The sequence below is a fragment of the Marmota monax genome, unplaced genomic scaffold (assembly GCF_021218885.2).
Source record: "Marmota monax isolate L192 unplaced genomic scaffold, Marmota_monax_Labrador192_F-V1.1 WCK01_AAM20220418_F8-fsc00027, whole genome shotgun sequence".
Lineage (NCBI taxonomy): Eukaryota > Metazoa > Chordata > Mammalia > Rodentia > Sciuridae > Marmota > Marmota monax.
In genome coordinates this window covers 11,227,640-11,241,447 of record NW_026694617.1, presented here as the reverse complement: position 1 = coordinate 11,241,447, position 13,808 = coordinate 11,227,640, and the positions used below count along the sequence as shown (strand labels likewise).

The window sequence follows — 13,808 nt, the reverse complement described above, 5'->3', positions numbered from 1 at the left end:
AATAGAGAATATAATTTCAAATGTTCATCTTCTAAAATATATTCTTACAGAAAATCTGTTTCTTTTATCTCATGAACAAATAAGGATAGAATTAACATCTTGTGGGTATTATAAACTTCAGGGGAAGAAGCAGGACACTAATCATGATCGCATGACCATATATGACCATCCAAACGATAGATCATTCTGATTAAAACAATAGGAGGTGTTAGAGATTAAGAAACAAAAGAGAAGAGATGATTGTTTGCTCCCTCATCATCTTCCACCATTTCTTATTCTCGTGCTGTGACTTCCTCTCCTTTCCATTCTGTTCACAAATGGATATTGGTGGGAAATACACGAAGTGCAAAGTGACTTTTACCTGCTGTGCTGCAGGCAGAATTGACAATTCAGAAATACCACCCTCTAGGTGTCTCTCCCTTTCTCACTCTCTGGAGGAGGCCAAGATGTCTACATTCCTCAGAGCAGAAGGCAGGTAAAAAGAAGCCTGTAAGAAACTCAAAAGTACCATGAACTTTGGCATTTGTCCACTCATTGTTTGCAAATTAATCTTTTACCACCAATCACCACACTTCCAGGACAAACTTACCTAGTGAGTTGTGGGAGGAAGGAGGAAGTTAGAAATAAAGTCTGTCTCATTAGCTTAACCAGAAAGTCCTATACAGTATTAAGCTCTGTGTATTCATTCAACCCACAAGCTTCCTCAGCACTCTGTACCTGCCTCGATTCAGACTCCTCGAGATTATAAAACTAAGGATACATGTATCCCTCAAGTGTCTAAAAGCCATCCAGCTTAAAGTAAGAAAATCCCCACAAAAGATGTCATCATTTTCCTTGGGAGAAAAAATGTTCATTGGCACTGTGATGAATAAAATATAAAAATGGACCTGGGATGTAGCTCAGTGGTTAAACTCCCCTGGGTTCAATCCCTGGTACCAAAAAAAAAAAAAAAAAAAGGATATTTAGGGTTGGACATAGTGGTGCATGCCCATAATCCCAGCTACTCAAGAGGCTAAAGCTAGAAGATAACAAATTTGGGGACAGCCTGGGCAATTTAGCGAGACCCTGTCAGAAGAAAACACAACAAGAGGAGGGGGGGTGTAGCTTAGAGGTGGAGCACCCCTGGGTTCAATCCTCATATGTGTGTCTCTAATGAAATAATAAAAAAAAATAGAATAAACACCCATAGAGTAGGGGAAAAGGAACAAGAAGAGGGAGGAGGGGAGGGAAGAAGAGGAAGTACTGGGGACCGAACTGGAGCAAATTAAATGCCATACTTGTATAATTATGCCAAAAATGAACCCCAGCATCATGTATAACTATAATGCACTAATAAAATGAAAGTTAAAATATATTTGTGCCATTCACCCCATTTTCTTAAAGCATATTATAGGGTCATTTTTCCTTACAACATGTTTTAGAAGATGTCAACAGCCAATAAGTTGTCATTACCCAAATTTACCCAAAAGAAATGAATATTAAACATGCCCAAATTGATTTTTACTGATGTCATAGGCCTCTGAAACTTTTATTGTACTATAAAAAGGAATTATAAAACTGTATGAATTGCAAACTATTCAAGTGTGTCAAGTGAAGCAACCAAGTTAGCTCATATTTGAGTATTTAAGAAGATTCCTCATTGATATTTTCTCTTATAAATTCAAATGCCTAATTTTTCAACCCAGTTTTTTTATCCTTTTTTTCTCTTATGTTGAACTATAATGCAATTGTCCTTTACCTTTGTAGAAAATAATTTATCTGTTCAACCCTAGAAGCCACCAGAGATAATAGAAAAAGGATTCATAATGTATATCCATTTGTTCCTGAGTTAGCTTTTTAAAGCATTTTTTTTTCAGTTTAGAGTTTATGTTCACTGTGGCAGGAAGAATTGGCAATTGAGATGAAAGGCAAATTATACACAACAGATTTTGTTCACTTGTTTTTAAATGCCTTAATCTACAATATCAATGAATAACAAATTACACTTTGGCTCATGGAGGGATTTTTAAAAATTAATAAATAGAGTCTTCATGAGCTATTTTTAATGCATTTGCCTTTCAGTAAAAGTACCGTGTGTGTGTATGCATGCATGCATGCACGCACGCACATGGGTATGTGTATATGTGATGGCCACTCTAAAATCAGAACATGACCCATAGGCAGATGCAAGGTCAGGCTATTAAGCATGAGTGACAGAAGGTTCTATTGTACAGATTCTTGGAGTACAATTAACAAAGACAACTGCATGTACTGTTCAGTTGCTTATTATTTAACACCAGAAAGAAGTTCCATGCCATAACTTCTTTATCTATAGTTAAAAGAAGTTTATCTACTTGTAATTCATCTTTTATTATTTGTTCATTTGTTAAACTTCTTGAAGAGAGCACTCTATTTTTATTGGAATCTTGCAATTTCGATAATTGTAGGAAAAAATGAAAATTTTAAATCTTGTTCTATAAGAATACCCTTCCTTCTCATTAGAACCACTTCAATATTTAATTATCAAAGAGTTAAACCCAATTAATATTTGCATCAGAAAGTTGGTCTTTTAAGTTAGGATTTTAAAGAACTCATTTTAACATGGTCTTTTTACTAATGTCTAAGAGGCATTATTCTTTGTATTATCTCAGGAGAAAAATGCTATTCTTGAGATTTAAAGTAAATTATTTTGTTACTAACTACAGTGGCAACTAAGCAATAGAAATGTTTTGCTAAGTGTAAAGACACCCTGTCTTTTGTCCGTGACCTTTTTATCCAAAATACTAAACTACAATTCCTGCTTGTGTTTGGTTTTGACCAAATTTCCCATTCTACATGAAGTTATATGTTAAAAAATGTTCCAAATGACTTACATTGTGTTAATAAGCAGTAATCACAATTAGGCATATAAATAATTCATAAGTTACTATAATCTTATGTAACTGATATTTTTATATGCTAAATACTACTCATTTGTTTCCTCAGCTTATTTGCATTGAGCATCAACAATATGCCAGCCGCTATTCTAGGTGCTAGGGATACAGCACAAAAGAGGAAGATAATAAGTAAATATATCATCTTGGATATTGACTGTATACACAATAGCCAGCAAAAAAGCAGAGCAAAGGAAAGAAAGGGTATGGGAGTAGGAAATGACACCTTCTTATGATGATTGGAGAGAACCTTGTTTTCGTGAGTCAGGCAAGCAGCGTGGATACACCAAGGGAAGAGCTCTCAAGCAGAGGACCAGCATTTGCAAAAGCCCCAAGGCTAGGCCATGCTGCCTATGGGGGAACCAGCTAGCAGGCAAGGGTGAATGAGCAAGTGAGGGGATAGATGAGATCAGACGGGTTGGTGTGAAGAGCAAAGCTCATATAAGGTCTTGTGGACCTTTGTCAAGGTTTTGACTTTTACGTGGAGCGCCACCATTACAGACCTTTGAGCCAAGAAGGACTGTGATTGGATATGTGCTTCAGGAGTCTTACTGTGGTGCATACCAGTACTTGGCAAAGAAAAGTGCTGAGTAAAGACCAAGGAGGCCACAGAAGTACTTAGGGGAAAGCTGATGGGTAGGGAACCAGAGAAGCAGCAGTAGAAGTGATAGGGGTGATCAGGTTCTGATGTTTTAGAAGTAGACAAGACAGAAATTAATTTGTAAACTAAGATCATATAAACTATCCTTTTAAAATCTCTTTTACTTTGAGTATAATAAAACTACTCATAAAATATAACTACCTGAAGTTTCTCTCAAGGCTTCTGTAAATACATATAAAAGAACAAATTTTAGGATTTCCATTGTTAAGGTCTTCTTTATATAAATACAACTACAGTTTATTGAATCTGTTCTGCAGTTGATAATATACACAAAATTTTCTTTACATGTGGAACAGGCATTCGCTCATAATACTAGAACCCTATATTATTTTAGCAATGGCAAGTTCTTTTCATGTGTAACCCTGCAGTACTATATAAGAAAAAACACGAGAAACAGCCAACTGAGTTGAGTCAATTTCATGTATTTCACTGACACTCTTTGGCTCTTCAGTGTTTAATAAACATATGATTTATTTTCCATTTTAATGTGGTTATTTTTTAAAGGCTAGGGAACTATAACTTATTGTAAGATATATCCAGTGAATGACACTGGAATATTTTTAAATAATAAGAAAAAAGTCATTTTTTTCTCCTAAATTGATGTACACTTGCTCCTTCATGCTAAATCATACAAATCTGTATTGTATTCACCCACATTTCTGCAGCCACTCCTTGATACTTGGTCTTCTTTAGCTGACTCATCTCACAGATCCACTCACCATAGAGTGCCTATTATGGATAATCTGTCAATTTAACTCCATTGTGACTTTGCCCATCTCAGAAACCAACACTGATTATTATTTTATGCACAATACCCAGGCTCCCTTGGGTGAATTTCCATCCATTTAACCTAACCCTAAATATCAACATTAGCCACAAACCACACCATGTTCATCAGTGTTCTCCACTGCTGAATCATTGACTCAATGGGGCGAATCTTAGGTTAAAATTTACTTGTATTCCACCTTATGCAAGTAATACAGAAAAGGTCTGATGTAAAAAAGAATATTTAAAATACTTCTACCATATTGTTTCTCATACATACTTTCCATGGCTTAACAGGATTTTTAAAATTATTTTTGCTTTTCATTATTTTCCATGAAAATATGGGGAAAGAGAGTAAACCCTAAGAGCTTATAGTAAGCTCTAAGATAACTTAGTAAACACTAAGAGCTCTGACTTTGGAATGCAAAAGACCTAGGTTCCAGTCCAGGTTCTGCACTTTCCAGCTATGTAAACTTAGGAATATATTTGAATCCCTCTGAGCCTCAGCCTTCCTCTCCTGGAAACTGGAAAAAGATTTCTATGAACATTCTATACTATTCTGCATACAAAACAGCACAGTGCCAGATGCACATTTAGAATTTTGTAATTGATAATTGCTGTTTGTTTTTACTAATGCCAATGATAAGGAAAATATTGATGACATAAGTGTTCACATTTATTGGCAAGAATTGTAGGAAAATTTTTTCCTTTGCCTTGATTACAACAAAGTTGCCATTTGTACCCTCTTTTATATTACAAGGCCACTTCAATAACTTTATATTTAATACTTAGGCTTCTAAAGGCAGTATGCCAAAATATGGACATGTCAGTAAAGGCAAGTCCAAGTTGTTAAATGTGGTATTTAACCTGTCAGATTTGTAACTAGGTCAGTAATTAACTCAGTAAAATGATAGGCCTACCTTATATGCAGGAGTATTTGTCTTAGTGAAGCTTGACAAAAATGAGCATCCCCTTGACTTATCTCCTACACCTCTCATCATCAGCACCCCGGCTCCCTTCCATTGGTTAGACAGTGTGCCCCAGTGAAGTTCAATATGACGGGAAAACTTACTCCATCACGGTAGATCATGATCTCATTTGACATTTCAACCAAACAGGAAAATTCACTCAACTCTAACCTTATGGCATCTGCCAGAGAGCTAAACTAAGAGATAGTGTCAATCATCAGAATAGCGGGGATAAGTTCTTTGCTCTTTCTTGTCAAGTTTAAATAGTCATGTTTAGTAAAATAACCTATAAGTTTATTAGTTTTTACTGCTATGTAATAATATCATTTAGGTCCAGTCTTTATCTGAATGCTTAAATTCCCTGATTGATGATTACATAGAACTATTAGGCATCTATTTGTGATCACTGATCATTATCAGTGCTTATTCATAAGTTTCATTGGTTTTGTGCTGAGGTTTATTAGATGGGAGTTGATTTCAAAAAAATCCATTTCTAAATTAGCGTAAAACATTGAAATTAGCCCACAGTTCATGACTTCATAATTTAAATGTTGGATTTTTTTCTCCTTCCTAAAAATTTTTGAAAGACCAGTTTTTAGTTTTTCCATAGTTAATATTCTAGATGCATTCTGAAGGAGTTACTGTGATTGGTGTATTATTATGAATGTAAAATAATGTAACTGATATTTCCCTATATTAGAAATGAAATATAATTGAAAGAAATGTTTTCAGAGCATAAATTCTGACAGCATTTTTGCTTTGTGTTAGAAAAAAAATCCTCATACTGAAATGATGCTTTGATAAGAATATAAGGTCATCATGTTAGTGTGATTCAGATATAACTTTAAAAATTAATTGCTTTATACTAATTGGATATTTAATATACACAAATATATGTACATAAACACTTAGGTATATAAAACTGTGTGAGTATACATACATATATAATGTGTGTATGTATGTGTATACATACACAGCGGGAATATAGAATAAAAAAATCTCATTATTTTAAGCTTTTTCTTTGTTTTTAAACTAATGAGAGAAGATATCTGTTGTTAGTTGTCAAATGCAAAAGATTCACTTTGTTGTACAATAAATAAACAGTTTGAAATGAATACAAGATAATATGTTTACTTCTTCTGTGCTAACAGAGATAGTTAATAATTACAGGTTCAAAATTTGGGGTGATAGCTATACAACCAAAACCTTAAATTGATGTAGAATAAATTTAAGTCCCTGCTATTAGATTTTTTTTGTATTGTTTTAATTAGTTATACATGACAGTACAATGCATTTTGACACATCATACAAAAATGAGTATAACTTCTCATTCTTCTGGTTGTACATGATGTAGAGTTACACCAGTCATGTAATCATATATGCATATAGATAATAATGTCCAATTCATTCTACTATCCTTCCTGCCCCCATACCTGTGTTTTATATTTTCAATTATTTTTAATTGCTTTTATTTTTAAATACATGACAGTGGAATGCATCACAATTCTTATTATGCATATAGAACACAATTTTTCATATCTCTGTATATCTCTGTATGTTCACTCCAATGCATGTCTTCATACATGTACTTTGGACAATTATGTCCATCACATTCCACCATCATTGCTAACCCCCTGCCCCCTCCTTTCTCCTCCCACCCCTCTTCCCTATCTAGAGTTCATCTATTCCTCCCATGCTCCTTCTCCCTACCCGACTATTAGTCAGTTACCTTATATCAGAGAAAACATTCGACATTTGTTTTTGGGGGGATTGGCTAACTTCACTTAGCATTATCTTCTCCAACTGCTTCCATTTACCTGCAAATGCCATGATTTTATTCCCTTTTATTGCTGAGTAATATTCCATTATATGTATTTGCCACATTTTTAATCCATTCATCTACTGAAGGACATCTAGGTTGGTTCCACAGTTTAGCTATTATGAATTGTGCTGCTATAAACATTGATATGGCTGTGTCCCTGTAGTGTGCTGTTTTTAAGTCTTTTGGGTATAGATGGACGAGAAGGATAGCTGGGTCAAATGGTGGTTCCATTCCAAGTTTTCCAAGGAATCTCTTAAATTTAATCTTGATACAGAATAAGTTTAAGTCTCTGCTATTATATTTTTTAATTCTAATTTTAGTAGAATATTTCAGTCTTCATACTTACTTTTGAAAATCTTAATGAAAACTCATACTGATACCATAAGGATATTTAGTTAAATAAAAAATCTTGAAAGGAAAGTCTTTTTTTTATATAATTTTATTCTAATACTTATATGCCCATATATTTAAATAAGAAAAATAAAGCAGTAAACTTACATATGTATCCAAAATTTCTTATAAAAATTTTGTTTCTTGAAACAATTAAAATTAAATCTCCAGTATATATCATGTTGGGTTACTTTCTGTTCAGAAGAGAACAGTTAAGGTATTTTGCCTTATATTCGCTATTTTTTTATTTCCATTCAGGGGACATTCATTTAATTGGTCAAATGTTTGATATCACCATCAAACGCGTTTCACTGCATTTTCAAGGACTAGCTATTGTTTTCTGTAGATATGGAAAATATTTATTGTCATCTTTACCTTGAAGTCTGTCTAAAAGAGAATAATTTCATTCCATTCATTCTGGGTCAAAACATTAAGCAAATGGCTACAAATACCTCCAATAAATTTCTATTCTGTTTGAAACTAATATGTATTCTGTGGACCAATATGCCTTTTCTTAATCATTTAGATTTGTAGGGTGTGTGTGTGTGTGTGTGTGTGTGTGTGTGTACTACATAAAAGTAACTTACCAATACAAATTACTGAATCAGATTTTTTTTCCCCCCAGGCCTGATGGAATTGGAACAGTTTCAGTAGAAGAAAAGGAGAAATTTGAGGAAATAAAAGAGAGACTCTCTTCCCTTTTAGAAAATCAGATAAGCCATTTCAGGTATATATTCTATTCATCAATACAAGTTTTATTTTTGAATTTTGTTCAACCCTCCATTCCCCTCTAAATTGTTTATTTTGTCTTCCTGCCATTGCTCAAGAATAATCATTAGTCCCTATGGCCTGCAGCGTATGATTTGCATTTTTTAGTCTGTGGTTGGCTTCCCAGCCTGCCATTCAATTCAACCACTCTCAGGTAAGTTCATCCCCGGCACTAACCATTCCACTGTACTCTTGCTCCCCTTGGTATTTTTCATTCTGTGTAGTGTTTTCCCTCCAGCTCTGGTGACCATCCCTCCTTCTCTCTGTGTCCCAAGTTCTGCCTCCATAGTGAGCCTTTCTCAATCATTCCAGCAAAGAATGTTCCTAAGTCTCTCAGCAGTTATTGTCTGTATCTTCACTTGTCACTTATCACAGAGTAAAGACATACTCTATCATGAGTGCTTCAGTCATTAGTGATATTTGTATTTAGATTGTGAAAACATGAGTCCCAGTGCCTATCACAGTTCCTCACTCAAAAAAAAAAAGAAAGAAAAATATTAACTTTAATACTAAGAAATATTTATAGAGTGAAAGATAAATAGCTTGATAATATTCTTTTCTCCTTACTTTAGCTAGTTCAAAAGAACTTGATGGTTAGAAACACAAATATGCCAATATATTTTCTTTTTCTACCACTCTTATTATTTGATCCTATAAAATGTTGCCATGTCAATGTGCTGGGTCTTATAGTATGTTTGCTGTGATACACTTTTGTGATATGGAATCATTTCATATTAATTTATTGAAAAATAAACCCATAAATATGCTTCCCCAAAAGTATAATTTGCCCATTTGGATGTTATATGAATGACCTTTCTGAGCCTCCATATCCTTATGTATAATGTGAAAAGCTTACACTGTAATTTTAAAATGATACTGAAGGTTGAGCTGGGGATATAGCTCAGTAGTAGAGCACGTTTCTAGTATGCACAAGGTTATGGGTTCAATCCCCCAAATTGCCAAATATATAAATATAAATATATATATATATATATATATATATATATATATATATATATATATATATATATATATGGCATCTATTCCTTTACATTAGTGATTTTCAGCTGGAGCTATCTTAGGGCACATGGATGAAGGAAGGTTTGTTAGAGTCAGTTATTTAGTTCTGGATTTAGATATGCAATGCATGGAACAGTCCTCCACTGGAGAGTTATTCCATCCCAGAGGTCAGCATACTTAGATCAGAAAACACTGTTCTCAGTATCATAGCTGATTTCAACTTGTGGACTTGAGAATTAATTCTCTGCATAAAATTCTTCTTGAGTTTACTTTTTTAAAATGCAGTTAGAAAGGTTTTTATATTAGCAAGGATATGTTTCTGCATTCACTGTTACTAAAAGGGTTTTTTCTTAGGTGGGGAAGACTCCTGTAAATGGATATTACATTTCTTTTAGTGAAAAGCAATGCAACTTTATCCTTTTTTGCCATTATTAGGATAGAGCTCACCAGTCAATTGATTATATACTTTATCAGTAACAGTCTATACTTCAAGTTATAGTTACAAGTTACTACAGTCCTTCCTGCAAACTGGTTTAAAAAATAAACATATATGCTCATTTGCATATAGGTCAGGCAGGGTAGGCTTTCAAATAGGCTTCTCCCTTCGTGGAGCAACTAACTTCATCCCCAGACTGCCAACAAGAATACTACAGAATTTCATATTCATACATTCCACTGCATTAGAAAGAAAGTAGCAAAAGCTGGTATAGTCTGTGGTTCTCAAGATCATGAAAGTTTCCTTAGAATATCCTAACAAACCCTATTTTAGGTATCATTTGTCCTAAATAGATACAGACCTAGTTCTGAACCAAAACCAGTAGCCCAAGAAAGCTCATTCATGCACTGGATGCCTCAATCACTTGCTATACTCAGGTGGGCCAATATGACTGACTTAGATTAATCGGAACCTTGCATCAGGAAAGTTCAAGTCCCTCACACTGCTGCCAAGGATCTGTATAGTAAGAGGAAAAGGACAGTAGTGTCCACATCATTTATTATACTTGTTTTCTCTTCTCTTTTACAGCTCCCTACAGTTTCCCTACTACTTTTATTGGTACATCTTCTTTGCTAATATCTCTAAAGATGTAGTCTACTGTCCCTTTTACATTTGTTTGTTTGATGTACAGAGGACAGAATTGAAATTAGTTGCTCTAGACATTTGGGGTTAATTTTGTAGGGGTTTTGGAGGGGGGTTGTTTATAATGTTTGTATAAATTTTACGAGTTTTTATCTTTCCTGAGTTTATGGAAGACCAGATAATAAGAAAGGATACTGAAATGAAATGGAAGAAATTTTAGGTGATCGTGTAAGCAAATTTAGAGAAATAATTATTAAAATTATCTATTAGGACTATTGTAATAATTCTACCCAAATCTCTTTCTTAGTTACTTATGTTAAAATTTAATAAGAATATGAACTGCTTGTGAACTCATGATAAAGAAGCAGGGTAACTTCACAGCTCTTCTATAGGAATTTGTTTAACCCAACGATATTCTAGAAATGAATTTCAGAAAACATAATAAGGCCAAATAAAGGAAAATGAAGGATTTGTGGTCAAAGATGGCTGACAGAAGAAAAAAATGGCATATTGAACACAGGTCTGGCTTAGTGTCCTGACCCAACCTGACTGAAACAACAGAACAGTATTTCTCAAGAAGGCGTAAACTCACAAGAACAGCAAGAGTAAGAAGAGGTGGCAAGAAAAAAAAAGTTGTGAAAAAATGTTCTGGAGGTCAGATGGATGAATGGTATCTAATGGTATGTAATCCAAGAAAAAAAGAAGCATAAACGAGCAATGTGAAATTTTTTAACCACCAAATGTTTAGGAATGGCTAGTGTCAAGACCCTCTAGAAAGGAAGAGTGAAGAATGGTTTGCTGTGAATCTGAGCAGAAGCACTTAGAGCCCCAAATCTCTTTTCCAACTCAGCTCTTCTGTGTTGGCAGGAGCCTACAGATTCGTTCTCCGGAGAAGGTAAAATCAGATGGTACCCGGACAGGAGTGGCAGAGGGGAGGAAACATCAGCCATAGTGGAAGGTAGAAAACAGGGAGATTAAATACACATTTATTCTGAAATTCAAGAATCACAAACTGCTTCCAGGCATATTGCTAGTTTCTTATACCTAGTCTCTGATGAGCCCAAGAGAGAAGACCTTCAGCTCTGTACAGCAAAGATGTCCACTCACACTGCCCAGCCAGGATCCCCCTTGGCAAAGACCAGTGTATGTAAATACCACCTAGACCCCCTTCACCTTTAATAATACTACACTTTTGAAAATGATCATATGCCTACATCATCAGACATTTAAGAAAAGTATTTACTATGGAAGCCACAGCCCATTCCAAGTAAACAACAAAGGAGAAATAGAAAAGCAATTGTGAATAAAACCAAAATTATATGAGGAAGAGGAAACTGGGGGGAAGTATTGTTGATCTTCTTAGGGAGGTTTGAAATGGTAGAACATTTATTAAACAAAAATTAGATAAACAGGAAAAAAAAATCTCAGAGAAAAAATAAGAGCCCTTAGAAATTGTATGCAGATGCCATACATACAACATGCAAACATACTATTGAGAGATTCAGTTAAGAAAAACTTCCAAAAAGTAGATCACGGGTGAAAAACAGGTTGCAACACAAAGATAAGTATCTGCTTAGGCATTTAATCTTCACAAATGGGAGGAATTCTAGAAATAGTTAAGGGTAAAGGTAGAAATTATCGGAATTCCGGCTCCCGGAACTGAGCCCGCGGGGGCTGCTTCTTGGAGCCTACACTTATAGGAGCTTACACCGAGCACGGAGCGGCCGAGTTCCGGCTCCCGGAACTTCCCTGGACCGGGGCTAGGAGCCCGCGGAAACTGTGTCTCGGTCCGGGTCCTGCTGAGGGCAGGTCAGGACTCACCCATTGCTTGGGTTGCCTGGCAAGGGGAACGAAATGCTGCCATTCGCATAGGATACCAACATGGCAGAGATCTGATGTCAGCAGAAAGCGGTGGAGGAGAGATCTTCATCAATACCAGCGGTGACATAAGCAGTTGGTCTCCTGGTAAGGGGGGTGAGGCTCAGTCACCCGAGTCTCCTCAATTTGTCCTCGAGCCGGAGGGAAGGAGCCGGGCCGCCGCCAGCCCCCGGAGCAGGCCCAGCGGCTCGCCAGCGTGGTGACCGCGTGACCCCAATTGGAGAGGGGGCGGAGCGGAGCCGCCACCCACACCCGCCAGGTGGGCAGACCCACGACCCAGTAGTACATGGGCGTGGTAGGAGGGGCAGGGCAGAGCCGCCCTTCGCGCTTGCAAGGTAAACAGACCTGTGACAGCTTGGCGGGTCAGGCCCAGTGGCCTGCCAGTGTGGTACACACGTCACCCCAACTCGAGTAGGGGCAGAGCAGATCCTTATCCCACGCCCGGATCAGGCCCTGCCGGTGTGGTGGTCACGTGACCCCAATTGGAGTGGGGGTGGAGCGGAACCGCCACCCGTGCCCGCAGGGTGAGCAGACCAGTGATCAACCTGCAGATCAGGCCCAGGGGTCCGCAGGCGTGGTAGGAGGGGCAGGGCAGATCCGCCGCCCGCGCCTTCAAGGTAGGCAGACCTACAACAGACCGGCGGATCAGGACCAGGACCCTGCCGGCGGGGTACAAACACCACCCTAATTGGAGTAGTGACAGAGCAGAGTCGCCTCCCTTGCCAGGAACAGACCCAGCATCCTGCAGGCGGGGTAGTCACGACACCCCAATTGGAGTAGGGGCAAAGCAGAGCCTCCACTCGTGCCCGAAAGGTGGGCAGATCTGCGACCGACCAGCAGGACAGGCCCAGTGGCCTGCTGGTACGACAGACACGTCACCCCAATTGGAGTAGGGGCAGAACAGAGCCGCCACCAGCTCCCAGAACAGGCCCAGTGACCTGCCGGCGTGGTAGCCACGACACCCCAATTGGAATAAGGAGAGAGCAGAGCTGCCGCCCGCACCTGCAGGAAAGATACGCAAGCAGTATGAAAAGACAAGGAAAGAAAGGACCACAAGCAATGCAGGTCAACGCAACTTTAGAAGAGGTAACAGCTGCAGCAGATGGAATGTCAGATAAAGAATTCAGGATATACATGCTTCAGATGATCTGGAGTATCAAGGAAGACATTAAACAGCAAAATCAGACAATGAAAGATCACTTCGACAACGAATTACGCAAACAAATCCAGGAAGCAAAGGATCAACTATACAGGGAGATAGAGGTTATAAAAAACAAGCAATCAGAAATCCTAGAAATGCAGGAAGCAATAAACCAACTTAAAAACTCAATGGAGAATACTACCAACAGAGTAGAACACTTAGAAGATAGAACATCAGACAATGAAGACAAAGTATTTCAACTGGAAAAGAACATAGACAGCTCAGCAAGACTGTTAAGAAACCATGAGCAGAACATCCAAGAAATATGGGATAACATTAAGAGACCAAACTTAAGAGTCATTGGGATACAGGAAGGTACAGAGCTCCAAACCAAAGGAATGAGCA

At 37.2% G+C, this 13,808-nt stretch overlaps 1 protein-coding gene across 8 annotated transcripts in view; it reads left to right on the top strand.

Moving 5' to 3' along the window:
- Positions 1-13,808, top strand: part of Cadps2 (calcium dependent secretion activator 2) — a 521,519-nt gene that overhangs the window by 382,648 nt on the left and 125,063 nt on the right. For all 8 annotated transcript variants that reach the window (XM_046422408.2, XM_046422403.2, XM_046422402.2 and 5 more), the window contains exon 14: positions 8,144-8,245. In XM_046422408.2, the coding sequence (XP_046278364.1) occupies positions 8,144-8,245 (102 nt within the window). The remainder of the gene's footprint in view (positions 1-8,143; positions 8,246-13,808) is intronic.